Source organism: Rhinopithecus roxellana, chromosome 8, assembly GCF_007565055.1.
Source record: "Rhinopithecus roxellana isolate Shanxi Qingling chromosome 8, ASM756505v1, whole genome shotgun sequence".
Classification (NCBI taxonomy): Eukaryota; Metazoa; Chordata; class Mammalia; order Primates; family Cercopithecidae; genus Rhinopithecus; species Rhinopithecus roxellana.
In genome coordinates, this window is record NC_044556.1 from 14,210,260 (window position 1) to 14,238,032 (window position 27,773).

A 27,773-nucleotide genomic window follows, 5' to 3' on the forward strand; every position below is an offset into this window, starting at 1 on the left:
GTATCAGCAGTGCAGGCAAAGCCAGGATTGCGGGCATGGTCAGACGGTGGGCATAACCATGGCAATAGCAGAGTCCCACCCTGGGATGGAGGAGGAGAAGGATCCACTCTGGGTGTGGTCGGGGCCAATTGGGGTGGGGCATGGGCGTTTCCAGAACTAACTGGGGCGTGGTGGGCATGATTGGGCCCAGGTTGGGAGCATGGCCAGAGTTGGTGGGGTGGGCGTAGCCTGGGCTTATTGGGGTGGGCCAGGGGCGTGGTGGGGCGGGCAGGGCTGATAGGGGAGGGGTCGGGATGGGGACCTGATCGATTGGGTGGGATGTGAGCGATTGGCTGGGGTGTGAGCATGGCCTGGGCTGGTTGGAACAAGAATGGGGGTGGTGGTAAGACTGACTGGGGCAGAGGTGTGGGCGTAGCCAGAACTATTTGGGGCGTGATTATGGCTAATTGTGGCTAGGTTGGGGGCTGGGCTAGGACCAATTGAGTGGGGACGTGGCCGTGGCCATGGTTGTTTGGGGATGTGGCCAGGGCTGGCGGTTGGGCGTGGCCAAGGCTGACAGGGGGTGGGTTGGGGCGTGGCCGGGGCTGGCGGAGTGGGCGTGGCCTGGCCTGATTTGGGCGGGGCATGGGTAACGCCAGGGCTGATTCGCGGGGGCCGGGACCGAACCAGGGCCCACTCACCTCCTGTTTGCCCTTCATCCGACACACGTTTATGTCGCTGGGATTCGATCTCCAGGTCAGCTTCTACAGACAGAGAGCTGGTGAGGGGGTACCGGGTCCCAGCAGCCCTAAGTGACCCCGTCATGCAGGGCCAAATTCACCCAGCCCCCCCCCCCCCCGTGCAGTGCCACGCCCCCCTGGCCCTACCCCCTCCACTCCCACCTGTACCCCTTGCTCACCCTCTGGTACTGCAGCTCCGTGGACGTGGGGGGCTCCAGCTCTACCCTGTAGAGGTTGTCCCTGGGGGAGGGGCATAGTTAGTGAGACATGGGGGCTCCACCGCTCTCTCCCATTCCATCCTTCCCACTGCCAATGTGCCGTGCACACGGGGGCACGCAGGCACATGCCAACGTCTCTGACACCAGCAACTCCAGCGCCGACCACACCCCTCCTAAGGGCCCCAGCAGGACTTCATACCCTGCCCTCCACCTCCTGCCCGACACGCCCCACGGGCTGCCCCCAACACCACGTCCCATGGCCTTAGGCCAGGTGCCCCATTCGGCACCTCCCGGGCTCCCACCAGTCTCTCCCTCTTCACACCCATGCCAAGGAAGTCGCCCTGCTCAACATCATTGGTGACCTCATGTGGTTAAGCCCAGTGGTCACTTCTCCATCCTCCTCATTCTCTCCAAAGCATCTGATCTGTCCGGTATCTCTCCTTCCTGGGATGCCCCTCGCTAGAAGCCCCGTCATCTCCCACTCGCTTCTCCCCACGACAGCTTCCACCTGGTCCAGCCTCATCATAGCCAGCCTGGAAAGCCCAGTCCCCTCCACCCTGGTCCTCTGGCTTCCATTCTCGCCCCCTCCCAGAAGGAGCCACCAGAGGGCGCGTGTGAGCACCTGAGTCAGGTCCAGTCCTTCCTCTAACTACAACCCTCCGTGGCTCCCACCTTCCTCTGGGTCAAAGCCTAAGTCCTCCCAGTGACCCAACAGGCTCTGCACGACTTGTCCCGTCCCCTCCCTGCACTCCCCTCCTCTCTCTCTCCCCCTCGCTCTCCCCCTCGCTCATTCTGCTTCAGTCACACAGGCCTCCTCGCTGTCCCCAGCAATACCTGTCCCCAATGAACAGAGTCCTGTTGACTCGCAGGACTCGCTGGATGTTGAGGTCTTCAGCACCTTCTGCGGGGGCGAGGCGTCCGGGTCCGCTGCCCACAAACACGGGATAGTGGTTCAGGTCTGAGGGAGGGGGTGGAGAGGGGTGTGAGCAAGGGCTGGGGGTGAAGAGAGGCTGGCCCGAGGTCATGCCCCTTCTAGGGGTGGCTCCTGAACTGGTTGAGTCCCCCAGTGGGGGCAGCAGACCCAACTGGGAACCCAGACACTCCCACGGGACTCCACCCCCCCCCCGCAAGACACCCCCAGACTCACAGTCCCTGGGGGCCACGCTGAGCGGCGGCGGCTCCTCAGGAAAGAGGCCGTGGGCGCCCCCCAGTAGCAGCAGCAGAAGTAGCAGGGCCGGGCGGGGAGGGGACGCTCGCGGGGTCTGCATGGCGAGGGCGAGGCGACAGGAGGTGACGCCTGCGGGTGAGGGGCGGCGAGGTGAGAGGCCTGCAGTCCGGCTCGCGGCCACAAGAGGGCGCGCGAGAGCCTCAGCCGCTCCTTCAAATCCCAGAAAAATTGCCCCCGGGGATAATAATTAATAATAACAATAATGGCAATAATAATAATAATGCACAGCACTGATTTAATTATCAGAACAGCTTTATGGTCACGTGTGCGTGAAAGCCCAGGAAACGACTTCAAACAAAAATGCATTCGGTAATTAAAAACTAATAATAATAATTATAATAGATACGAATATCCTAAAACACATATTTAAAAACGCAATCTCAAAATACACGCATAAAAATCCTTAGAATTAAAACACAAAAATATTAAACTCAAAGGCAAAAAAAAAAAAAAAAGAGTCAAAGACATTTAGAATTTTATAAGCCACAAGCTGGCTGTGTGCTGTGGCTCACGCCTGTAATCCCAACACTTTGGGAGGCCGAGGTGGGAGGATCTCCCGAGGTCAGGAGTTCCAGACCAGCCTGCCTAACATAGCGAAACCCCGTCTCTAGAAAAAAAATACAAAAATTAGCCTGTCATGGTGACATATGCCTGTAATCCCTGCTACTGGGGAGCTGAGGCAGGAGAATCCCTTGAACCCAGGAGGTGGAGGTTGCAGTGAGCCAAGATCGCACCATTGCATTCCAGCCTGGGCAACAGAGCAAGACTCCATCAAAAAAAAAAAAAAAAAAGCCACAAGCTGGGTATGACAGTACTACATAACTACAGAATCACAGAATATTCCCCATGCCAAGGGGCTCTGCGAACCTGGGAGGTCTGACCTCCTTCTCAAGTCCAGCCTTTTCATTCTCTGCTTGCATACCTCCATGACAGGCGCCTCACTACCTCTCAAGTGGGCCTGCTTCTCACTCCCATTCCAGGTAATTTTGCAGAAACTTCTAGGTGTGTGGAGTGGAGGCCCCCTCCCACCCAGGTAATGACACAGAAGCAGAATTCAACCTCTGAGCCCCCGCCCTCCATGCCTGAAGGTCTCAGTTCAGGGCACCCCCTACCAGAAAGGGGTACAGTCCAGGTCCCGGAGCCCCGAATGAGGAGCTCAGCAGCCTCGTCCTTCTGGGAAGTACTGGGCAAGCTCCGTGCCCATTTCCCTGTCTGAGCAGCAGGGGTATCCCCCAGCCCTGCCCTGGCCTTGTGGCTCAGGGATTCTGAGCCCCCGGAGGTGAAGGTGATTCGATCGGCCCTGGAGTGCCTGCCTCCTCCAAAAACAGGAAGACCTTGCATAGAGCGGCAGGGTTTCCTCTCCACGACCCTGAGCTTCCAGGATTTGTGACTCAGCGAACACCCGGATTCCACGTGTGTTCAGGGCACGGCCCTGTTTCCTTCAGAGTTTCCTTCCCTGGCTCCTCCCCTACTCTACAGCCTCCTGTGGCTCCCAGGGACCCTGAGTCCAGGCCCCAGCCTCTCCCTGGGATTCAAGGCCCCTGACCTCAGACTCCTCTTTGGCCTCCCCTCCCCTCATGTCACGGGCTCTTCAAGCCCCTACCCCAGAACCTACCGAAGAGCCATGTCTGCCCTGTGTCTTTTAAAAAAAAATGGCGGCCGGACGCGGTGGCTCACGCCTGTAATCCCAGCACTTTGGGAGGCCGAGACGGGCGGATCACGAGGTCAGAAGATCGAGACCATCCTGGCTAACACGGTGAAACCCCGTCTCTACTAAAAAAATACAAAAAACTAGCCGGGCGAGGTGGCGGGCGCCTGTGATCCCAGCTACTCGGGAGGCTGAGGCAGGAGAATGGCGTAAACCCGGGAGGCGGAGCTTGCAGTGAGCTGAGATCCGGCCACTGCACTCCAGCCTGGGCGACAGAGCAAGACTCCGTCTCAAAAAAAAAAAAAAAAAAAATTAATTAATTAATTAAATTGAAAAATAAAATTTTTAAAAATGGCTAAAATACATATAAAAGTCCTCTTAACCATTTTCATTTAATTATTATTATTATTATTGTTATTTGAGACAGAGTCTTGCTCTGTCACCCAGGCTGGAGTGCAGTGGTGCCATCTCGGCTCACTGTAGCCTCTGCCTCCCGGGTTCAAGCAATTCTCACGCCTCAGCCTCCCGAGTAGCGGGGATCACAAGCGCCCGCCACCACGCCCGGCTAATTTTTGTATTTTTAGTAGAGACGGCGTTTTGCCATATTGGCCAGGCTGGTCTTGAACTCCTGACCTCAGGTGATCCACCCACCTCGGCCTCCCAAAGTGCTGGGATTACAGTTGTGAGCCACCGCACCCGGCCGCCCTTAACCGTTTTTAAGTACACGCAGTTCACTGGAATTAAGAACATCCACACAATTGTGCAACCATCACCACCAGCATCTCCAGAACTTTCTCAGCTTCCCAAACTGAAATTCTGTCCCCATGAAACACTCACTCCTCACCCCCTCCCCACCCCCTGGCACCTCCCATGCTACTGTCTCTGTGAACCTGATGACTCTTGGGACTTCCTAGAAGTGGAATCACACAGTGTTTGTCCTTCCGTGTCTGGCTTCTCTCACTGAGCGTGATTGCCTCAAGATGCATCCACAATGTGAACTGTGTCAGGGTTTCCTTCCCTTTTTTTTTTTTTTTTTTGAGACAGAGCCTTGCTCTGTCTCCGAGGCCGGAGTGCGGTGGCACGATCTCGGCTTACTGCAACCCCCACCTCCCAGGTTCAAGCAATTCTCCTTTCTCAGCCTCCCAGGTAGCTGGGACTCCAGGTGCACGCCACTATGCCTGGCTAATTTTTTTTTTTTTTTGCATTTTTAGTACACACAGGGTTTCACCATGTTGGTCAGGCTGGTCTTGAACTCTTGACCTCAGGCAATCCACCCACCTTGGCCTCCCAAAGTGCTGGGATTACAGGTGTGAGCCACCATGCCCACCCGCCTTCATTCTTGTTTTTTTGAGATGGAGTCTCGCTCTGTCACCCAGGCTGGAGTGCAGTGGCATGATCTTGGTTCACTGCAATCTCTGCCTCCCAGGTTCAAGAGATCCTCCCGCCTCAGCCTCCCGAGTACCTGAGACCACAGGCACGTGCCACCATGCCCAGCTAATTTTTGTATTTTTAGTACAGACGGAGTTTCACCATGTTGGCCAGGCTGGTGTCGAACTTCTGACCGCAGGTGATCCACCCGCCCTGGCCTCCCAAAGTGTGAGGATTACAGGTATGAGCCACCACACCTGGCCACCTTCTGGTTTTTTGACAGTAACCATCCTAACGGGTGTGACATGGTGTGCCTTTCATCCTGTGTTTTATCAGAATAATATTTAATTCTAGAAACTGTTTCTTTAAACATTGTTTTAAGAGACACGGTCTGGCTCTGTCGTCCAGGCTGGAGTACAGTAGCACAATCACCACTCACGACAGCCTTGAACTTCCGGGCTCAAGTGATCCTCCTGCCTCAACCTCCCAAGGAGCTGGGACCATAGGTGTGCACCACCATGCCTGGCTTTTTTTTTGCAGGGGGCGGGGAGCGGGGGGAGGTGGACAGAGTCTTGCTCTGTCGCCCAGGCTGGGGTACAATGGTGTGATCTTGGCTCACTGCAACCTCTACCTCCCAGGTTCAAGCGATTCTCGTGTCTCAGCCTCCTGAGAACCTGGAATTACAGGTGCACACTGCCACGCCCAGTTAATTTTTGTATTAATTTTGTAAAACTTTGGGAGGCCAAGGCAAGAGGATCGCTGGAGCTAACGAGTTTGAGACCAGCCTGGGCAATACAGCAAGACAACCCCCCACAATCTCTACAGAATAAAAGATTAACCAGGCGTGGTGGCACATGCCTGTTGTCCCAGCTACTTGCAAGGCTGAAGCAGGAGGATCGCTTGAGCCCAGGAGTTCAAGAATGCAATGAGTTATGACTGGGCCACTGTACTCCAGTCTGAGCGACCAAGTGAGATCCTGTCTCAAAATTAACATAACATAACATAACATAACATAACATAACATAACATAACATAAAAACAACAACAAAAAAAACTAGCAAACACAGAGCACTTGCTAGGTGCCAGGCACTATCATAAGTACTTAAATTAACTCATTTAATCTTTATAACACTCCCAAGGGGTGAGTGCTCTTTTTTTTTTTTTTTTTTGAGACAGAGTCTTGCTCTGTCACCCAGGCTGGAGTGCAATGGCGTGATCTCGGCTCACTGCAACCTCGGCTTCCTGGGTTCAAGCAATTCTCACGCCTCAGCCTCCCGAGTAGCGGGGATCACAAGCGCCCGCCACCACGCCCGGCTAATTTTTGTATTTTTAGTAGAGACGGCGTTTTGCCATATTGGCCAGGCTGGTCTTGAACTCCTGACCTCAGGTGATCCACCCACCTCGGCCTCCCAAAGTGCTGGGATTACAGTTGTGAGCCACCGCACCCAGCCGCCCTTAACCGTTTTTAAGTACACGCAGTTCACTGGCATTAAGAACATCCACACAATTGTGCAACCATCACCACCAGCATCTCCAGAACTTTCTCAGCTTCCCAAACTGAAATTCTGTCCCCGTGAAACACTCACTCCTCACCCCCTCCCCACCCCCTGGCACCTCCCATGCTACTGTCTCTGTGAACCTGATGACTCTTGGGACTTCCTAGAAGTGGAATCACACAGTGTTTGTCCTTCCGTGTCTGGCTTCTCTCACTGAGCGTGATTGCCTCAAGATGCATCCACACTGTGAACAGTGTCAGGGTTTCCTTCCCCCTTTTTTTTTTTTTTTTTGAGACAGAGCCTTGCTCTGTCTCCGAGGCCGGAGTGCGGTGGCACGATCTCGGCTCACTGCAACCCCCACCTCCCGGGTTCAAGTGATTCTCCTTTCTCAGCCTCCCAGGTAGCTGGGACTCCAGATGCAGGCCACTACGCCCGGCTAATTTTTTTTTTTTTTGCATTTTTAGTACACACAGGGTTTCACCATGTTGGTCAGGCTGCTCTGGAACTCCTGACCTCAGGCAATCCACCCACCTCGGCCTCCCAAAGTGCTGGGATTACAGGTGTGAGCCACCATGCCCAGCCACCTTCATTCTTATTTTTTTGAGATGGAATCTCGGTCTGTCACCCAGGCTGGAGTGCAGTGGCATGGTCTTGGTTCACCGCAATCTGTGCCACCCGGGTTCAAGCGATCCTCCCGCCTCAGCCTCCCGAGTACCTGAGACCACAGGCACGTGCCACCACACCCAGCTGATTTTCTTTTTTTTTTTTTTTTTGAGACAGAGTCTTGCTCTGTCGCCCAGGCTGGAGTGCAGTGGCCGGATCTCAGCTCACTGCAAGCTCTGCCTCCTGGGTTTATGCCATTCTCCTGCCTCAGCCTCCCGAGTAGCTGGGACTACAGGCGCCTGCCACTTCGCCCGGCTAGTTTTTTGTATTTTTTAGTAGAGACGGGGTTTCACCATGTTAGACAGGATGGTCTCGATCTCCTGACCTCGTGATCCGCCCGTCTCGGCCTCCCAAAGTGCTGGGATTACAGGCTTGAGCCACCGCGCCCGGCCTGATTTTTGTATTTTTAGTACAGACGGGGTTTCACCATGCTGGCCAGGCTGGTGTTGAACTCCTGACCTCAGGTGATCCACCCGCCTTGGCCTCCCAAAGTGCGAGGATTATAGGTATGAGTCACCACGCCCAACTACCTTCAGGTTTTTTGACAGTAGCCATCCTAATAGGTGTGACATGGTGTGCCTTTCATCCTGTGTGGTTTTGTTTTTGAGACGGAGTCTCACTCTGTCGCCCAGGCTGGAGTGCAGTGGCGCGATCTCGGTTTGCTGCAAGCTCCGCCTCCCAGGTTCACGCCATTCTCCTGCCTCAGTCTCCCGAGTAGCTGGGACTACAGGCGGCCGCCACCACCACGCCCGGCTAGTTTTTGTATTTTTTAGTAGAGATGGGGTTTCACCGTGTTAGCCAGGATGGTCTCCTGACCTTGTGATCCGCCCGCCTCGGCCACCCAAAGTGCTTGGATTACAGGTGTGAGGCACCGCGCCCGGCCTCATGTGTTTTATCAGAATAATATATAACTCTAGAAACTATTTCTTTAAACTATTCTTTAAACATTGTTTCAAGAGACAGGGTCTGGCTCTGTCGCCCAGGCTGGAGTACAGTGGCACAATCACCACCCACTGCAGCCTTGAGCTCCCGGACTCAAGCGATCCTCCTGCCTCAGCCTCTCGAGTAGCTGGGACCACAGGTGTGCACCACCATGCCCGGCTTTTCTTTTTTTTGGTGGTGGTGGGGGAGGGGCGAAGACAGAGTCTCACTCTGTGGCCCAGGCTGGAGTGCAGTGGCTCACTATCAGCTCACTGCAACCTCCACCTCCCAGGTTCAAGCAATTCTTGTGTCTCAGCCTCCCAAGAAGCTAGGATTACCGGTGCGCACTGCCACACCCAGTTAATTTTTGTATTAATTTTGTAAAACACTTTGGGAGGCCAAAGCAAGAGGATTGCTTGAGCTCATGAGTTTGAGACTAGCCTGGGCAACATAGTGAGACACCCTCCCACAATTTCTACAGAAAATAAAAAATGAACCAGGCGTGTGAGCACATGCCTGTTAGTCCCAGCTGCTTTCAAGGCTGAAGCAGGAGGATCGCTCGAGCCCAGGAGTTCAAGAATGCAATGAGTTATGATTGGGCCACTGTACTCCAGTCTGGGAGAACAAGTGAGACCCTGTCTCAAAAAAATAAAGTAACAACAACAACAAAACACCTAGCAAACACAAAGCACTTGCTGGGTGCCAGGCACTGTCTTTTTTTTTTTTTTTTTTGAGACAGAGTCTCGCTCTGTCACCCAAGCTGGAGTGCACTGGCCGGATCTCAGCTCACTGCAAGCTCCGCCTCCCGGGTTCACGCCATTCTCCTGCCTCAGCCTCCCGAGTAGCTGGGACTACAGGCGCCCGCCACTTCGCCTGGCTAGTTTTTTGTATTTTTTAGTAGAGACGGGGTTTCACCGTGTTAGCCAGGATGGTCTCGATCTCCTGACCTTGTGATCCGCCCGCCTCAGCCTCCCAAAGTGCTGGGATTACAGGTTTGAGCCACCGCGCCCGGCCTCAGGCACTGTCTTAAGTACTTAAGTCATTTAATCTTCACATCACCCCCAAGGAGTGAGTGCTTTTTTTCTTTTTTTGGAGACTAGTCTCGCTCTGTCGCCCATGCTGGAGTACAGTGGTGCGATCTCGGCTCACTGCAACCTCGGCTTCCCGGGTTCAAGCAATTCTCCTGCCTCAGCCTCCTGAGTAGCTGGGATTGCAGGTATGCACCACCACACCCAGCTAATTTTTGTATTTTTAGTAGTGACGGAGTTTCACCATGTTGCCTAGGCTGGTTTCGAACTCTTGGCCTCAAGTGATCCACCCTCCTCAGCCTCCTCTCAAGTGCTGGGATTACAGGCGTGACCCACCGCGCCCAGCCTGGTAAATTCTCTTAATAGGCTCCTTATACAGATAGAAACTGAGGCATAGAAAGGTAGTCATTTGCCCAAAGTCAGGGATCAGCGGAGCCCACATTAGATCCTGCTCAATTTTCCTTTTTTTGATAACACACAAAGGAACCCCAAATATTCATTGTGGGGAGTCCAGGCCACTTCACAACGAACCCCATCTACCTGGCCTCAGTTTACCCCCTCAATCTGGGGTTACCCAAAGCCTGTGCACCTCCCGCTACCCCCAAGGCCATCTGCTTCTCTCCATGAAACTCGAGGAGCCTCTGCCAGCAGTCGCTCGGCGCCTGCCTGCCCGGAAGCGGCCCCACCACCTGCCACGCTGTGGCTGCCGGACACCTGGTCACAGGGAGCCACGGGGCTGCCGGTGGTGTGCAGGGTTCTCCGGGGCACCCGTGCACCCACACGTCTGCGTGCCCCAGGGGTTGGGGGACTCCTGCCTGCAACCCTGGGGACTTGCATGTACGCTGTGGGGGAGCGTTGTTGCGGGAGAGCGGCCAGAAAGCAACAGCTCCCTCCCGGAGGCCCCCGGCTGTCACTCCAGCTCTGCAAACACGAGCCCACTGTGCAGATGTGGAAACTGAGGCTCGGGGATGGAAATGTCCTCGGGGACCCCCTAGTTCAGCTCCTCTTCCTAGGAGCTCTGTCCTCTGGCGGCCCCCCGTGCCCCACACTCGCCAGCCTCACTCCCAAGTTTCTGTCCCGCCCTGCACCCACCCTCCTCAACCGCCACCTCTCCGTCTCTCTTTTCCCTCCACTCACGCCCCTCTTGGGCGGCCCTGTCCACTCCTGGGGCTCTAAACCCTGTCTATACCTGATGACACCCACAGTCCTGACTCTAGCTGGGCCTCCTCCAGCTCCGGATTCGGGGTACAGCTGCCCCTCAGCCGCTCCAGGCACAGGACTCATGAAGTCTCACCCTGAGCCACGCTGGGCGCGACCCCAGAACCACACCGCCCCAGCTACTGCCGCCCCGTCACGGGTCTGAATTTCCTGGGGGACCTCTCACCCCACCTTCTCTCCTCCAGGCCAGCGTGTCTGGGCTGTTCTTGGCCCCCGAGGCTTCGGTGTAAAGTTTAGGATCCGGCTGTGAGTTCGAAGACAAACAAATAAAACAAAAACCCTAACGGGGTTCTCGCTGGAGTGGCGCTGAGGTTACCGATCCAATCGGGGTCAATGGATGGTCGATGTCCCTCGCCCTCGGCCCCACTTCTCCTGCGTCCTCCGTCTCAGCGGATGGCTTAGGCCACACCTGGAGCTCATCTCGACTTCCCGGCTACACCCCACTCCACCAGCCTCACAGCCAGCATCAGCCACTCCTGAGGCCTCTGCCTTCGAGTTTATGCAGAACTCTCACCGCTTCCCGTCCATACCGTGGCCACTCACATCCCCGCCTGCCTGGCCCAGCCCAGCCCAGTTCCCTCTTGCTCTCGTCCCCAGGCTGTCCTTCCCAAAGCAGCCACCAGAGGACGCCTCTGAGCACATGAGTCAGGTCCCGTCCCTCCTCTGCCCTTACCCCTCCATGGCTCCCATCTGCCTCAGGGTGAAAGCCGGAGTCTTCCCTGCAGCCCACAAGGCACTGTACGACCTGCCCCATCCCCTGTCTACCCTCTCCTCCTTGCTCTCTCCCACTCCTCACTTGACTCTAGCCACATGGGCCTCCTTGCTGTTCCTCCAATAGGCCAGGCATGGTCCTGCCCTAGGGCCTTTGCCCAGGCTGTGCCCTCTGCCAGGAGCACTCTTCCCAAAGATACACACACAACTCACTTCCTCACTTCAGGTCATCTAAGACAGGCTCCCCCTACACCTTCCTGGAACCCAGACGTCTCTGCCCTCCCCACGTTATGCCCTCCTCTCCTCCCCCATCACACTCAGGCTGCTGGGAGTGTGGGTCTCGGAACAGCAGCATGGCCACCACTGTCAGAAATCCAGAATCCCGGCCGGGCGCGGTGGCTCAAGCCTGTAATCCCAGCACTTTGGGAGGCCGAGACAGGCGGATCACGAGGTCAGGAGATGGAGACCATCCTGGCTAACACGGTGAAACCCCGTCTCTACTAAAAAATACAAAAAGCTAGCCGGGCGAGGTGGCGGGCGTCTGTAGTCCCAGCTACTCGGGAGGCTGAGGCAGGAGAATGGCGTGAACCCGGGAGGCGGAACTTGCAGTGAGCTGAGATCCGGCCACTGCACTCCAGCCTGGGCGACAGAGCAAGACTCCGTCTCAAAAAAAAAAAAAAAAAAAAAAAAAAAAAAAAGAAATCCAGAATCCCGGGCCCAGGCCCGCTCACCCAGGCCTGCACCTAATCAAGATCCTGCAGGGATCCACGTGCATCACAAACTCTGAGAAGTGCAGCTTCATGTGTGAATTCCACAAATAAAATAGTCACCTGGGGCCGGGCACGGTGGTTCACACCTGTAATCCCAGCACTTTGGGAGGCCGAGGCAGGTGGATCACAAGGTCAGGAGTTTGAGACCAGCCTGGTCAATAGTGTGAAACCCAGTCTCCACTAAAAATACAATAATTAGGCCGGGCGCGGTGGCTCAAGCCTGTAATCCCAGCACTTTGGGAGGCCAAGACGGGTGGATCATGAGGTCAGGAGATCGAGACCATCCTGGCTAACACGGTGAAACCCCGTCTCTACTAAAAATACAAAAACTAGCCGGGCGAGGTGGCGGGCGCCTATAGTCCCAGCTACTCGGGAGGCTAAGGCAGGAGAATGGCGTAAACCCGGGAGGCGGAGCTTGCAATGAGCTGAGATCTGGCCACTGCACTCCAGTCCGGGCGACAGAGCGAGACTCCGCCTCAAAAAAAAAAAAACAAAAAAAAAACAATAATTAGCTGGGCGTGGTGGCGCACACCTATAGCCCCAGCTACTCGGGAGGCTGAGGCAGGAGGAATCGCTTGAACCTGGGAGGCAGAGGTTGCAGTGAACCGAGATTGCACCACCGCACTCCAGCCTGGGCGACACAGCAAAAGTACGCCTCAAAAAAATAATAATAATCAAACAACAATAATAAATAAATAAAACAATCGCCCCCTATGGGACTGTTCAGAGCCCATCTACCTCTGCACCGGAAGCCCCTTGAGGCAGGGCAGGTGTGTCCTGGCCAATGACCTCTGCCCCCAAGGTCCAGCACACCACTGGGACTCAATAATTGCTGGCTGGGCCGGGTGTGATGTCTCATGCCTACAATCCCAGAGCTTTGGGAGGCCAAGGCGGGAGGATCACTTGAGCTCAGGAGTTTCAGACCAGCCTGGGCAACATAGAAAGACCCCATCTCGGCCGGGCGCGGTGGCTCAAGCCTGTAATCCCAGCACTTTGGGAGGCCGAGACGGGCAGATCACAAGGTCGGGAAATCGAGACCATCCTGGCTAACAGGGTGAAACCCCGTCTCTACTAAAAAATACAAAAAAACTAGCCGGGCGAGGTGGCGGGCGCCTGTAGTCCCAGCTACTCGGGAGGCTGAGGCAGGAGAATGGTGTAAACCCGGGAGGCGGAGCTTGCAGTGAGCTGATATCCGGCCACTGCACTCCAGCCTGGGTGACAGAGCGAGACTCCGTCTCAAAAAAAAAAAAAAAGAAAGAAAAAAAAAGACCCCATCTCTACAAAAAATGCAAAAATTAGCTGGGTGGTGATGTGTGCCTGTGGTCCCAGCTACTTGGGAGGCTGAGGTGGGAGGATCGCCTGAGCCCAGGAGGTTGAGGCTGCAGAGAGCTGAGATTGTGCCACTGCATTCTGAGTGGCACAGCAAGACCTTGTCTCAAATAAAATAAAATAAAAATAATTGCTTGCTGGGGCCGGGCATGGTGACTCACGCCTGTAATCCCAGCACGTTGGGAGGCTGAGGTGGGTGGATCACCTGAGGTCGGGAGTTTGAGACCAGCCTGGCCAACATGGAGAAACCCCGTCTCTACTAAAAATACAAAAATTAGCCAGGCGTGGTGGTGCGTGCCTGTCATCCCAGCTACTCAGGATACTAAGGCAGGAGAATCGCTTGCACTGTGAGGCGGAGGTTGCCGTGAGCCGAGATCGCACCATTGCACAATCGCGGGAACCCGGGAGGCGGAGGTTGCAGTGAGCCAAGATTGTGTCATTGCCTGGGTAACAGAGTGAGACTCTGTCTCAAAAAAAAAAAAAAAAAACGAATAAAAAAAAAAGACCCCAGTGAACCAGGGACACCATCAATAAGCCATCCTGCCCCGCCCTGCTCAGCCCAATCTCACCGGCTGGTTGGGGAAACTGAGACCCAGACAGACAACATCCGCAGCTGAAGAAGTCCTAGAAGGGCGGGGCGCGGTGGTTCAAGCCTGTAATCCCAGCTCTTTGGGAGGCTGAGACGGGTGGATCACGAGGTCAGGAGATCGAGACCATCCTGGCTAACATGGTAAAACCCCGTCTCTACTAAAAAAAAACAAAAAATTAGCCGGGTGAGGTGGCGGGCGCCTGTAGTCCCAGCTACTCGGTAGTCTGAGGCAGGAGAATGGTGTACACCCGGGAGGCGGAGCTTGCAGTGAGCTGAGATCCGGCCACTGCACTCCAGCCTAGGCAACACAGCAAGACTCCGTCTCAAAAAAAAAAAAAAAGAAGTCCCAGAAGAAGAGCTTTGGCTCCAGAACCATACAGCCCAGGTTCAAACCCCGGCTCTGCCTCAGCTGTTTGACTGCAGACAGTCACTTCCCTTCTCCAGGCTTCAGTTTCCCCATCTACACACTGTGGGTGATTTAAAATTCAACCCTAAATCACCTCCATGAGGAAGAAAGAGTGTAATAATCTGAACCAATACACAGCAGGTGAAATATGTTTCTTTCATCTTTTTTGTTTCCTGATAGCTGGTCTGTAGCTAAAATTCTTTTTTTTGAGACGGAGTCTCATTGTTTTTGCCCAGGCTAGAGTGCACTGGGTTCACTCAACCTCATTCCATCTCAGCTCACTGCAACCTCCGCCTCCCGGGTTCAAGCGATTCTCCTGCCTCAGCCTCCCGAGTAGCTGGGATTACAGGCGACTGCCACCATACCTGGCTAATTTTTTTGTATTTTTAGTAGAGACGGGGGTTGCGCCATGTTGGCTAGACTGGTCTTGAACTCCTGTCCTCAGGTGATCCGCCTGCCTCGGCCTCCCAAAATGCTGGGATGACAAGCGTGAGTCACCGCACCAGGGCCTTTTTTTTTTTTTGCCTGAGCAGGGAAGTTCTACTTTCAATCTACTTTGAATCCTTCTTGCTTCCACAAGCTAGCTTGGTCCCTGGCTCTGTCCCAGGGGGCATTCCTAGCCTGGGTATTGAGCTGTCCTTCAAGGACAATGCCCACCCTCCTCTCTGACCCCGGCACCACCACCAAGCCATCCCTTTACTGTGTATTCCAAGCTCAGCTCTGACCCAGCCACTCCCCTGCTCAAAGGCCTACCATGGCTCCCCAGTGCCCCACAGAAGAAGAACCAATTTTTTTATATCTCAGTGTTCAAGGACACCTCCCGTCCCTGGGAATGACTTGAATCTTCTTCTTGCTGTCACCTACTATCAGGCATTTCCAGCCCCTTCCTGCACACCTTGGCTCAGGCTGTCCCCACTGCTGGGGAACCTTTTTTAGCCTTCTCAAGGCCCAGCTGCCCTCCCAACCAGTCAGACATAGTAACCTCACTCTCTGTCCTCCAAGCCCTACAGCTGACTCCTGCTCACCAGTCAAGGCCATGCATGCGTGTCCCCCGCTCCAGGATGCCTTCTCTGACTGCCCTGACTCGGCCTCAATTTCCCTGGGTTCCCCCAGTCACAACCACCCTGCCTTCGTCTTCACTCAACCGTCAACCTGGAAGCAACTGCGTCCAGCTCTGGCTCCCTGTACCCCAAACTGGAAGTCATTCACTGACTCATTGGATTAGTAATTATCAGGCACCACCTGTATACCAGACACGTGCTCCGGGCATGGGGACACAGCCATGACCGAGACAGCTACAAAAGCCCTACCCTTATGGGGCTCCCAGCCCCGTGGGGGAGACGGGGGTACACTGCACACATTAACCAACGTCGGAACTCAATAGCTTCTGACTATAATAAGCATGACCATAAAAACATGAGGAATGATTAGAGCAGGGGACATCTGAGCGGAGGCCTGAAGGTCAAAGGGGAGACCTCGTGACAAGGTGAGGAAGGCGCTCCAAGGGGAAGGAACTGCAGAGGAAACAGCATGGAGACTGGGACCACTAGAGGAAGAGATACAAGGTCGAGGTGGACGGGGAGGCTGGCACGTCACAGAAAGGACTCCTGGGACTCTCTCCCTTCACTAGACATGACACTCAGCCTCATTTCTTGTTTGTTTCCAAGGTCAGGGTCTTGGTCTGTTGCTCAGGCTGAGTACAGTGGTACTATCATAGCCCACTGCAGTCTCAACCTCCCTGGCTCAAGCAATCCTCCTGTCTCAGCCTCCCCAGTAAGCTGGGATCATAGGTGTGCGTCACCATCCCCAGCCCATTTTTGTACTTTTTGTAGAGATGGGGTTTCGCTATGTTGGCCAGGCTGGTCTCAAACTCTTGGCCTCAAGCCATCCTGCCACTCCGGCCTCCCAAACTGCTGGGATTACAGGCGTGAGCCACTGTGCCCAGCCAGTCTCTCTTTTTTTCTTGTCCATAAAATAAAGACACCAGCTCAGGGCCTGGCACACAAGCATTCACTTTAGGTTAAATGACCTTGCTGTGTGACCTTAGGCCAGCTACACGCCCTCTCTGGGCGTCTCTGTTCCAAGATAAAAGACAGTGATCCCAGGCAGGCTTGGAGCCTCCATTTCTCCATCTGCCACAGCACAAGGGACGGGGGTGGGATGTCTGTCTCCAGTTCCATACAAGGAGCTCCCTATCGTCCCGGCTGCCCCAGTATTCTGGCTCCGGGGCCAGCGTCCCCGGGGGGATCGAGTAACCTGGTCCCGGCAACGGGGCCCCAGGGCCGTCCAGGTCTGGTTACGGGCTCTGCTTACAGCTGCCCCTCCAGCTGCTTCGGTCGCCCCCATCACAGCCCAGCCAGGCTCTGGGGCTGTCTAGGAACTTGGCAGGAAGGCTGGAGGGAGTCCCTAGGGCCTGGGCATGAGGGGTGGGGCAGAAGAGAGAGGCCCCCATGCCCCCCATCCTACTGGATGTCGGTTAACTCATCTCTGCCCAGCCTGGGAGGTGGCTTATGAGCCTCCCCTCCACTTTTATTTTTTTCTGAGACAGAGTCTCCCTGTGTCACCCAGGCTAGAGTGCAGTGGCACAACCTAGGCTCACTGCAACCTCCGCCTTCCAGTTCCAAGCGATTCTCCTGCCTCAGCCTCCTGAGTAGCTGGAATTACAGATGCATGCCACCACACCTGGCTAATTTTTGTATTTTTAGTGGAGATGGGGGTTTCACCAAGTTGGCCAGGCTGGTCTCGAACTCCTGACCTCGTGATCTGCCCGCCTCGGCCTCCTAAAGTGCTGGGATTACAGGTGTGAGCCACCGCACCTGGCCTAAGCCACTGTCCCGGCCTCCCCTCCACTCTTGACCTTCCTTACTGAGTCCTCAGTTTCCTCATCAGTGAACCAAGCATGATAACCACCCACATCGGCTTCTCATGAGGGGTAATGAGTAATCGTGATACATGCTTAATTAACTGTTGTGGTGCTGCACTGCCATGGCTTAGAACCCTCCCATCTCTGAGCTTGTTTCCTCCTCTGAAAGATGAGGATAAAAACATTGGCTCCACAGGTGCAGGGTTCTGTCTCAGTTACTGCTGTGACCCCAGTGCCCAGCATGGGGCCTGGCACACAGTAGGTGCTCAACAAATCAGCTGAATGAATGTCCCAGGAAAAGCCCCCACTTATAAAAGAGTTCCAACGAGGCCGGGCGAGGTGGCTCACGCCTGTGATCCCAGTGCTTTGGGAGGCTGAGGCACGAGGCTCCATTGAGGCCAGTTCAAGACTAGCCAGGGCAACACAGCCAGACCCTATCTCTTAAAAAAAAAAAAAAAAGTAATAATTAGCTGAGTGTGGTGCAACATGCTACTTGGGAGGCTGAGGTGGGAGGATCACTAGAGCCCAGGAGGTCAAGGCCTCTGTGATGGCCTCACTGCACTCCAGCCTGGATGACAGAAAGCCCTGACTCAAATAATAATAAGAATGATAATAATAATAATAATAGTTTAAAAATAAAATAGTCGGCCGGGTGCGGTGGCTCATGCCTGTAATCCCGATGCTTTGGGAGGCCGAAGCTGGCAGGTCACCTGAAGTTAGGAGTTCGAGACCAGCCTGGCCAACATGGTGAAATCCCCGTCTCTACTAAAAATACAAAAATTAGGTGGGCATGGTGGTGGGCGCCTGTAATCCCAGCTACTCAGGAGGCTGAGGCAGGAGAATGGCATGAACCCGGGAGGCGGAGGATACAGTGAGTTGAGATCGCACCACTGCACTCCAGCCTGGGCGACAGAGCAAGACTTCATCTCAAATAAATAAATTAATTAATTAAAATAGCTGCAAGAGGCCGGGGGCGGTGGCTCACGCCTGTAATCCTAGCACTTTGGGAGGCCGAGACAGGCGGATCACGAGGTCAGGAGATCGAGACCATCCTGGCTAACACGGTGAAACCCTGTCTCTACTAAAAATACAAAAAATTAGCCGGGCGTGGTAGTGGGCGCCTGTAGTCCCAGCTACTTGGGAGGCTGAGGCAGGAGAATGGCGTGAACCTGGGAGGCGGAGCTTGCAGTGAGCCAGGATTGCGCCACTGCACTCCAGCCTGGGTGACAGCGAGAGTCCGTCTCAAAAAAAAAAAAAATTGTTGCAAGGATGTGTTCATTCCAGACTTCTTAAACACCTACTGTGCACCAATATGGCTGGAGACTCAGCCATGCTCGGGGTTGTGAGTGTCCAGGGCTTGGCACAGAGCCCGGTATGCAGGCAGCACTCAATGTCGAGTGTGTCTTTTGCAGAGGATGGGACTCTACCCTGAGCCGCCTTCCACATTCAACTCATAGCAGGCCAGGAGAGCGGGAATTCAAGAACAGATTTAGGAAGGCTGCACCTGCTATGTGCCATGCTTTTCCCGCATATGAACTCATTTCCTGCCCACATCAACCCTCAGAGACCAGCACGCTCATCCCTGTTTGCAGATGGAAAACCTGAAGCTCAGAGAGGTTAAGCCATTTTGCTGAGGTCACATAGCACATAAGGGTGCCATGGAGGCAAAGGTGATCTTGCTTCTTGCTGACTTTTTTTCGCTTTTCTTTCTTTTTTTTTTTTTTTTTTTGAGACAGGGTCTCTGTCACCCAGGCTGGAGTGCAGTGGCGTGATCTCGGCTCACTGCAACCTTGACCTCCCAGGCTCAACCAATCCTCCTGCCTCAACCTCCTGAGTAGCTAGGACTACAGGTGTGCACCACCACACCCAGCTAATTTTTTGTAGAGAGGGGGTATGATACCCAGGCTGGTCTTGAACTCTTGGGCTCAAACGATTCTCCTGCCTCAGCCTCTCAAAGTGTTGGGATTAAAGGTGTGAGCCACTGTGTGAGGCCACCTCTTGCTGACATTTACCAAGTGGTCACAATGCACTCCCTGCCCATGATGGTGGCACACCCTACATTTTTTTTTTTTTTTTTTTTGAGACGGAGTCTCGCTCTGTTGCCCAGGCTGGAGTGCAGTGGCCGGATCTCAGCTCACTGCAAGCTCCGCCTCCCAGGTTTACGCCATTCTCCTGCCTCAGCCTCCCGAGTAGCTGGGACTACAGGCGCCCGCCACCACGCCCGGCTAGTTTTTTGTATTTTTTTTAGTAGAGATGGGGTTTCACTGTGTTAGCCAGGATGGTCTCGATCTCCTGACCTCGTGATCCGCCCGTCTCGGCCTCCCAAAGTGCTGGGATTACAGGCTTGAGCCACCGCGCCCGGCCGATTTTTTTTTTTTTTTTTTTTTTTTTTTTTTTGAGACAGAGTCTTGCTCTGTCACCCAGGCTGGAGTGCAGTGGTACGATCTAGGTTCACTGCAACCTCCTCCTCCCAGTTCAAGCGATTCTCCTGCCACAGCCTCCCAAGTAGCTGGGATTACAGGCACGCGCCACCATGCCCAGCTAATTTTTGTATTGTTAGTAGAGACGGGGTTTCACCATGTTGGTCAGGCTGGTCTCGAACTCCTGACCTCCAGTGATCCACCTGCCTCGGCCTTCCAAAGTGTTAGGATTACAAGCGTGAGCCACCGCTTCTGGCCAGCTGAAGTATTTCACAGATAGGCAAGCAGAGACCCAGAGAGAGGCTGTCCCTGTCCCCAGGCCACTCGGGAAGTCAGGGTGTGGGAGCCCAGGTAGAACCTCCAGTGGGGACACGGATACGTCTCTGGGGCTGCTGGGACTCCTCCCCTCTGGGGAGGGGGCTCCTGGGTAATTAATTTTAATCACTGTTTTGAAATTGGGCCACCAGGAGGCAAGTCGGAAACAGCAACTTGTAATTAGGAATGGGTGGCAGGTGGGGGGGTTGCAACGACCAATCAGAGGAAATTAAAGTGTCATTTACACCCAGCGGGTAATTAAAGGGTCCAGGAGGGGCGGCTCGGGGAGGCTGGGGCTTCCAGGGAATCCAGGCTGGGGCTGGGGCGTAGGGCACCCACAGATTCCCAAGCAGGTTTGGGGATGGACAGGTCCTCCCTTCAGACCCGATTTGGAGGAAGTACAGAGCGGTGGGTCCTGAACTTGGGACCCAGTTGTGGGGTTCAGAGGGGAATAAGGCTCTGTTATAGGGACTCCACTTAGGGAGGAAGAAAGAAAGATGGCCCGGCCTTTGGGAGCTTGATCTAGGGGCAGAAGATGAGGAGCCTTTCCCCTCCAACTTGGAGTTCTGGGCGCCCTTCCCCCCATTGCTGAACTCCTCCCCCAGAATTCCTCCAGTCACTACCCCTCCCCTGAGGCCGGGGATCCCCAAGTGGTCGGGACCGGTGTGAGAGGCCTGGAGGGGGTCCCCGCTGAGACATGTGGTGGGGAATGGGGGTGGGGGGGTCTCAGGGAGTGCCAAGTGCTGCTGGGAACGGAAGACCTGGGGAGTGAACTTGAAGAAGACAAAGGAGGGAAATAGGTCCCGGGGAAAGGCCCCAGGGTCAGAGCGGACCACAAGTCCTGGTGAGTCAGGGCTCAGGAATGGTGGAGGGGCTGGCAGAGTGACGTGGGCGCTGGGGGATGGGGCTTGGGAACCGTCAAACTAGAGAACAGCGTTTGAGGGGAAGGGGTTTGCTAGGTCATCTCAGGGAACCTGTCACCCCCCATCTGTGCCTCATTGCTCCCCAGAGCCTGAGGCACTGACCTTCAAAGACGGACGACAGCAAACACTTATGGGGCGCCTACCCCGTGCTCCCCAGCCCTGTCCCTCAGCCCAGCAGGGTAGGTGAGAGGGGCTCTTCTGACGATTCCATAGGTGGGAAAACTCGGGGCCAGGGATGGGCCCAAGGTCGCACAGCCCGGAAATGGCCAAGCTGGGATTTGAACCCAGGCCCAGGAGTCCAGACGCTGCGCTCTTAACCACAGCACTGCCCTGCCCCCCGAGAAAGGAGCTTTCAGCCTCTTCACATCCATCTCAGCAAGTTTTCCCTATCCATCCACTTTTTCCCCCTCTACTGCCCTTGCCTGGCCGGCCCCCATCAATTATTACCAGGACCTGGTCTTCAATTGCAGACTTGCCCCCTGTCTGTCTTTCCCAAAGATGCCACCAGAGGGCACCAAGAGTCATATCCCATCTGTCTTCTTCCTGCAGCACTCCATGGCTCCCACCTCCCTGGGGATGTGTCCTCACTGCAGCCCACGGGGCCCTGCATGACCAGCCCCGTACTCTCCTTGCCCTTCCCTCTTCCTATTCTCCCCTCCGCGCTCTGCTCCAGCCACATGGGCCTCCTTGGTGTTTCTCCAATACTCCAGGTGAAGTCCTGCCCCAGGGCCTTTGCACGGGCCATGCCCTCTGCCTGGAGTGCTGCTTCCCAAGATCTCTGCATGACCAGCTCCTTCTCATCTTCCAGGTCTCAGCTCAAATGTCACCTCCTCAGAGACACCCTCCCCGACAGCCTCAGTGAACACAGCCCCGGCCTTCTCAGTCACTTCCAGGATAATTGTCTTCAGGGCACTGACTATACCTGATTTACCTTGTCACTTTCTCTAGTTAGTGTCTGTGCTCCCCTGCCCCTGCCACCCAGCTGGGAATTCGAGAAGGACCGGACGCAGTAGTCTGCCTTAGTCATTGCTGGGTCCGTGGCACCTGGCACTTAATAGGTGCTCACTAAACATCAGTCCACTTGTTAAATGCAAGCAACGCTCCCACAGCTCCAAATGAGATCATGACCAGAAGCTCCAGTTTCTCCTTTGCAAGGTTGTTCCTTTTTCTGGAGTCAGAAACCCAACAGAACTATATTTGGCATTTTGCCTGCATCCTCTCGTTTAAATGGTCAATCCTAAGGGAGGCAGAATAGCAACCCATTTTACAGATGGGGAAACTGAGGCTCAGAGAGGGGGCATGAGTAAGTGAGAGAAGACACTGATTCAATCTCAAGTCAGTCTGCTCCAAATGCTGCAGCTGCCTCTAAGGGAGATAATTCAGAATTGCTACTTCAACTTCCCCAGGGTCTCTGAGTCCATGGCCTTCAGGGGAGGGAGGCTCTTCTGCAATCATCAGAAAACATATGGCCACCCCCAAGTGAGCTCCTAAACATCCATCATGGCCCTAGCTACAATGCCCCTTCCTGGTACATCTTCCCTGATCCATGAGGCAGGGTACAGCTTTCCCTAGCCCCAGTTGCTCCCTCTGCCCTAGCCCTGAAAACACATAGCACAGGGGGCCAATGCCTGCCCCTGTTTCTCTTTCTCTAGCCTGGAAGCTCCTCCAACTAGACAGCGGAGTTAAGGTTACCTCTTTGGGGTCCTAGCATCACCCAGCATAGGGCACAGCACATGGGGGCCACTGGCAGCATTTGTTGACTGACTGATTGACCTAATTGCCTGGAACCAGGCCCACCTGAGAACCCACAGTCCTCCTCTGGGCTCCCGTATTTGGGGAGTTCCCTCCTAGGTCCGCCCTTGGAAGGCTGGGTTAGCCAGGCCATGGTGCATCCTGGGAAGTGTAGTCTAGAGTGGGCCTTACCTCCCAGTGGGGCCCTGGGGTGGCTACCTTTGGACCCTGGGACCAGATGGAGAAGGGCTATTGAGGGTGGCAAGTAGTGGGGACCCATGTCCCTGCCAAAGAGCCCTAAGGGTGGTCCCCAGCCTCCCAAGTCTCGTACTTTTTCTTTTTCCTTTTTTTTTTCTTTTTGAGACGGAGTCTCACTCTGTCCCCCAGGCTGGAGTGTAGTGGCACGATCTCAGCTCCTCGCAACCTCCGCCTGCTGGGTTCAAGCGATTCTCCTGCCTCAGCCTCTTGAGTAGCTGGGATTACAGGCACCCGCCCCTATGCCTGGCTAATTTTTGTATTTTTAGTAGAGATGGGGTTTCGCCATGTTGGCCAGGCTGATCTTGAACTCCTGATTCGGCCTCCCAAAAGTGATCCTCCTGCCTCGGCCTCCCAAAGCGTTGGGATTACAGGCGTGAGCCACTGCACCTGGCCTCAAGTAACTTTCTTTCTTTCTTTCTTTCTTTTTTTTTTTTTTGAGATGAAGTTTCGCTTTTGTTGCCCAGGCTGAAGTTGCCCAGGCTGGAGTGCAATGGCGTGATCTCGGTTCACTGCAACCTCTGCCTTCCGGGTTCAAGCGATTCTCCTGCCTCAGCCTCCCAAGTAACTGGGATTATAGGCACCCACCACTGCACTCAGTTAATTTTTTTTTTTTTTTTTTGTATTTTTAGTAGAGACGGGGTTTCACTATGTTGGCCAGGCTGGTCTTGAACTCCTGACCTCAGGTTATCTGCCCGCCTCGGCCTCCCAAAGTGCTGGGATTACAGGCATGAGCCACCGTTACTTTCTTACTTGTCCTAATGTCTGCACTTCATCTGGATGTCCCTGGAGGAGAGGTGATGAAGGAAAGAGGACTGTGTGCCTGGGTTTCTGTGGCCACACGCCAGACCCCAGCACCACAGTTCATGATGGTGAGGGTGTCTAGGGTGAAGGGTCTGTTTTGGGATAATTCAGACAGAGGACATGGGGCTGGTGGCTGAGGCCTGAGTCTTCGGCTGCTTTGAGCCTCAGTTTCCCTACTGCTGCTACATGAAGACAGGAACGGAAGAACCGCACCACTATGGCTAAGAGAAAACCACAGCCCAACCAAATCACAGCTGGGTTTTGGAGGAACCACAGCCTGAGGCCCACAGCCCCTGAAACACCTGAGAATCTCAGAACCCTGGTATCTTAAACAGGACAGCAGTTCAGAAAACCCACAGGACCTGGAAATTGAAAAAAAAAAAAAAAAAAACAACAACTAGAAGGTCACTTGGTCCTGACCAATATCAGGATTATTCATCCGGGATTCTGGAAAGACGGCCGTCCAACCCCACTGGCCTGCCTCCCACGAGGGGCAGCTCACCACTCCTTCCAGCAACCCATTTGGTTTCCAAGGAGCCTGTCCCCTTGTAGCTACCCTTCCTCAAGATCTGAAATGTGACCCATGCCCCTCCCCCTGCTCTATAACCTTCCATGGTTCCCTATTGCCCTTGGGATAAAGTTCGCTCCTTGGCTTTGCATTCAAGGCTACTACCTACCTCATGGTCCTCTTAAATAGTCCAGCCACTCAGGGCTCCTCCAACATACCCTGCCTTGCTGTTCCCTCTACCTGCAATGCCTGTCCCCCTCTCCTCCTGGCAGAATCCTTCTCCGCCTTCAAGCCCAGTCCCAGTACTCCCTCTTCTGGGCAGCCTTCCCTGCTCCCACCTGTCCTGACCACTGCCCTGGAAGTTTCTCCCTCCAGCATCTCCCTTTCCAGGCCCACAGGACAGGGCCACGCCCAGGGTCAGCTCGGGACACCTTCCTTCCTGGGAGACAGACGGCGACCAGAGAGATCCTTTAGTCCCTGGGGATCCAGCTCACCTGTCCCGCAGGCTGACGTCATGGTCACCTTTCCAAGGGCAGTTTGATTTCTATCTTCCAGGCCCAGTCCCGGTAACCCCAGCAAACTTCTGCAGCCAGCTCGGTGTGGCCACTGCAGAGGACATGCCACATCTCCAGCCCCTTCTATGCCCATCAGACAGAGGCGAGGACTGAGGTCTCAGCGGGAAAGGCCCCTCCTGGGGGGACTCGATACCTAGGCTTGGAGACAACTCCAAAGCAGAGCAGGCAACACGGACCTGAAGATCCTGTGGGGGCTCAGCCGCAGCGGAATCCGCTGGGGGAACCAGAGGCAAAGTGGGGCAGGCACAGATCAAGACAGTCTCAAGCGACCTCTCTCTGCCTCACCTCCCCCCACTCCAGTCCAAAACCAAAGCACATCTCCTGGGGAGACTGAAGCCCAGAGAAGACTAGGGACCAGCCTGAGGCCACACAGCGAAGCGCCTCCTTGCAAAGCTCCAGGTCTGAACCCTGCATAGCCCAGAGTCAAGGGGAAGAAGGGAGGAGCACAGCTTCAGGGCCACGCTTAATGAGAAGCTGGGATGCAGGAGAGTTCTTGGGTTTCAGCGGCTTCCTCGGGCCTCAGTTTCCCCGCCTGCTGTTGGGAATGGGCCAGTTCAGAACAGACAAGAGGCTGACGCCAGGCTGCCACCTACCCAATATCCGAGGTGTCTCTGTGTGGGTGGCAGTGACTCCCAGACAACTTCCCGTAGAGTTTAAGACCCCCTTCCAGGTGGGTTCCAACTCAGCCTGGGTCCCAGCCATCCCCCTCCACCCACCCGACAACCTGTACTCTCCCTAAGTAGAGTTTAAAGCAATTGGCCAGGTACAGCCTGAAGTCCCGCCCCTGAAAGAAACTGGTCTCCTGGGATGTGGAAAAGGGTTTGCGGGCAAGGTGGATGCCCCCAGGTGTCCTGAATTTTTATTTTGGGGAGGGAGTTTGGACCTTCTGACAAGCTGAAGGAACACAGAAAAACAGACAGAAATGCGATTTTGCACATGGGGCAGAGGCCTCCTTCAGTCACCACAGCCATGAGTCCCTCTCCCCCTCCTCCCTCCTTCAACCCAAACCCAGAACCCCAAAGCCTCAGAGCACCCCAGTAACTCCAAGCACCTATTCCGCTCCAGTCTAGGGGTCAAAGATGACAGCCTCAGGTAGAGGATGTCAAAGACCTCAGCGAGAGAGAGAGGGCCACATGGGGGCGGGGGCGAGGGTCTGCGAATCCCTCCCCCAACCCCAGGACGCCTGCAAAGGCTCCTAGCTCCAGCATTAACCCGGCCGGGGCAGAGCTGGGGGTTCATGACAGTAGCGCCCCCTCTGGGAGGTGCCCCAAACTCGGAGGGCGCCCACAGGCGGAGAGCAGGACAGGAGGGGCACGTGACCCCCGCCTCGGGGACCAATCAGCGCCCGCGGGAGGGGGCCACACTCGGCGCCCCCCACCCATCCCGGCGCGCTTGGAGAGAGACGTTTTCTTTGTCCTTTTGTCAGCTCTTGGGGGGCCCCGAACCCCCAGGCCCCCACTGCGGCGGGGAGCATCCAAACCGGCCGGCCCTCCCCTCCAACACCACTGCGACCCCTGCCTCGCGGCCTGGAGCCGGGACTCGTCCTGTTCTGGGCTGGACAGGAGGCCGGAGAGGACTCGGGCGCCTAAGGTGCGGCGGCAGGACGCAAAGTGGGGCACGCGAAGTGGGGCGGAGGGGCCTCCCGGTGCCAGGACCCCCACACCAGCCCCGGGTCGCCTCGACTTGGCTCTCAGGACCCCGCCCCCCAACGCCACCCCCAACCCCCGACCAACAGGCCCCCTGCCTGCCCCGAACCTCCAACCTGGGCCCCAATCCAGCTCCCCAGCGGCGCAGCCGCGAGCCCCATTATTGTGTCTTCTCCGGGCCCCCCCCCCAGGACAAAATCTCCACCCGCTGCGGTGCCGACAGAACCCCCAACCTAGCTGCACATACAGGCCCCCAGTCAACAATCCAAGCGCCCCCCCCACGTTGCAGTGCCATTAGACACCCCCATAATGGAGCCTCAGGGAGCGCCCCAGGCCAAAATCCAGCCCCTCCAAAGCGATGCCACCGGACCTCAACAGGACCCCTCCATACGGCCAGCGACCCCCTCTCCAATCCGGTCCCCTCCCCAGTTGCGTGGCTGAGAGATTCCTCCCCTCGTTCTAGCGCTCCCCAAACCCCCTCCCCGGCCCCAAATCCGTCCCCTCCCAGTGGCAGGGCCCGCAGGCCCCCCAATCCTAGCGCCTGACCCGGCCACCCCAGCCAGCCTTTCGGCCCCCTAGCTGCGTGGCGACAGACGCCCCCATCCCCGCGCCTCCCCCCAACCCCCTCCGCAGACGCCCCGGGGCGCTTACCTCGGAGCCGCGGCCGCCGCGAGTGCGCGGGCGGGAGGCGCGAGGGCGGGAGGGCGCGAGCTGTGGGGGTCCGTGCGCGCACCTGTCCCGGCCGGGGCGCTCAGCCCGGCATCCCCGGCTGGGGAGGGGGGCTGGGGGCGCGCGCTCTCCCCGCCCCCGGGCCCGTGGCGCTGCGCTGGGGGAGGGGGCTCAGCCCCGGCCCCCCGCGCGCTGGCGTCGGCTCCGGGGGGGGCGCTGCGCGGCGGCCGGACCGGGGGCGCGCCGCGGCCGCATCTCCTCCGCCCGCCGCGGCCGCCGCTGCGACTCGCGGCTCTGCCACCTCCGCCCCCCCTTTCCAGCAACCCTCCCCACCTCCCCAAAGCCAGGCTGGAGCCGCGCAAAACCCGGCCCGGAGCGACCGCGGCGCGGAGGGGAGGGCGGAGCTGGTGGGTGGCGTTTGGGTGGGTTGTTGGGGGAGACCCAAGGGGGTCACCATGCTTTGGTCCAGGTGGTGGGCTTATTAATTGAGCCGCCCTAACTTCCTCTCCTGGTCCCCTCTGTTCAAACTCGCGTCCCCAGGATCCAGCCCCAATCACACCCAGCCCATGGGGTCAATGAGGCTGTCAGGAACCCTGCGGTCTGGGTGACCCCCTTCATAGACGAGGTCATTTCTTCAATCCACAAGCATTCCATTTAGCAACACTCACTCGACACTTCAGGAAACTGAGGCACAGGGAAGTCTTGTCCAAGGTCACCCAGTTAGAGAGTGGCAGGGGGTTTTGAACCTGAGC

General features: G+C 55.9%; 1 protein-coding gene across 2 annotated transcripts in view; it reads right to left on the reverse strand.

Annotated features, from left to right (window-relative positions):
- The window catches only part of SEMA6B (semaphorin 6B), a 43,961-nt gene extending 16,682 nt beyond the window's left edge, over positions 1 to 27,279 (reverse strand). Inside the window, exons 1-5 of one of the 2 annotated variants that reach the window (XM_030937160.1) lie at positions 27,004 to 27,279; positions 2,085 to 2,234; positions 1,772 to 1,895; positions 899 to 959; positions 681 to 743 (exon numbers count right to left, since the gene is read on the reverse strand). In XM_030937160.1, the coding sequence (XP_030793020.1) occupies positions 681 to 743; positions 899 to 959; positions 1,772 to 1,895; positions 2,085 to 2,205 (369 nt within the window). In that variant the 5' untranslated portion in view covers positions 2,206 to 2,234; positions 27,004 to 27,279. Of the gene's footprint in view, positions 1 to 680; positions 744 to 898; positions 960 to 1,771; positions 1,896 to 2,084; positions 2,235 to 3,277; positions 3,546 to 27,003 lie in introns of those variants that run through there. The other variant, XM_030937159.1, reaches the window with a different exon arrangement.
- Positions 27,280 to 27,773: the final 494 nt, after the last annotated feature.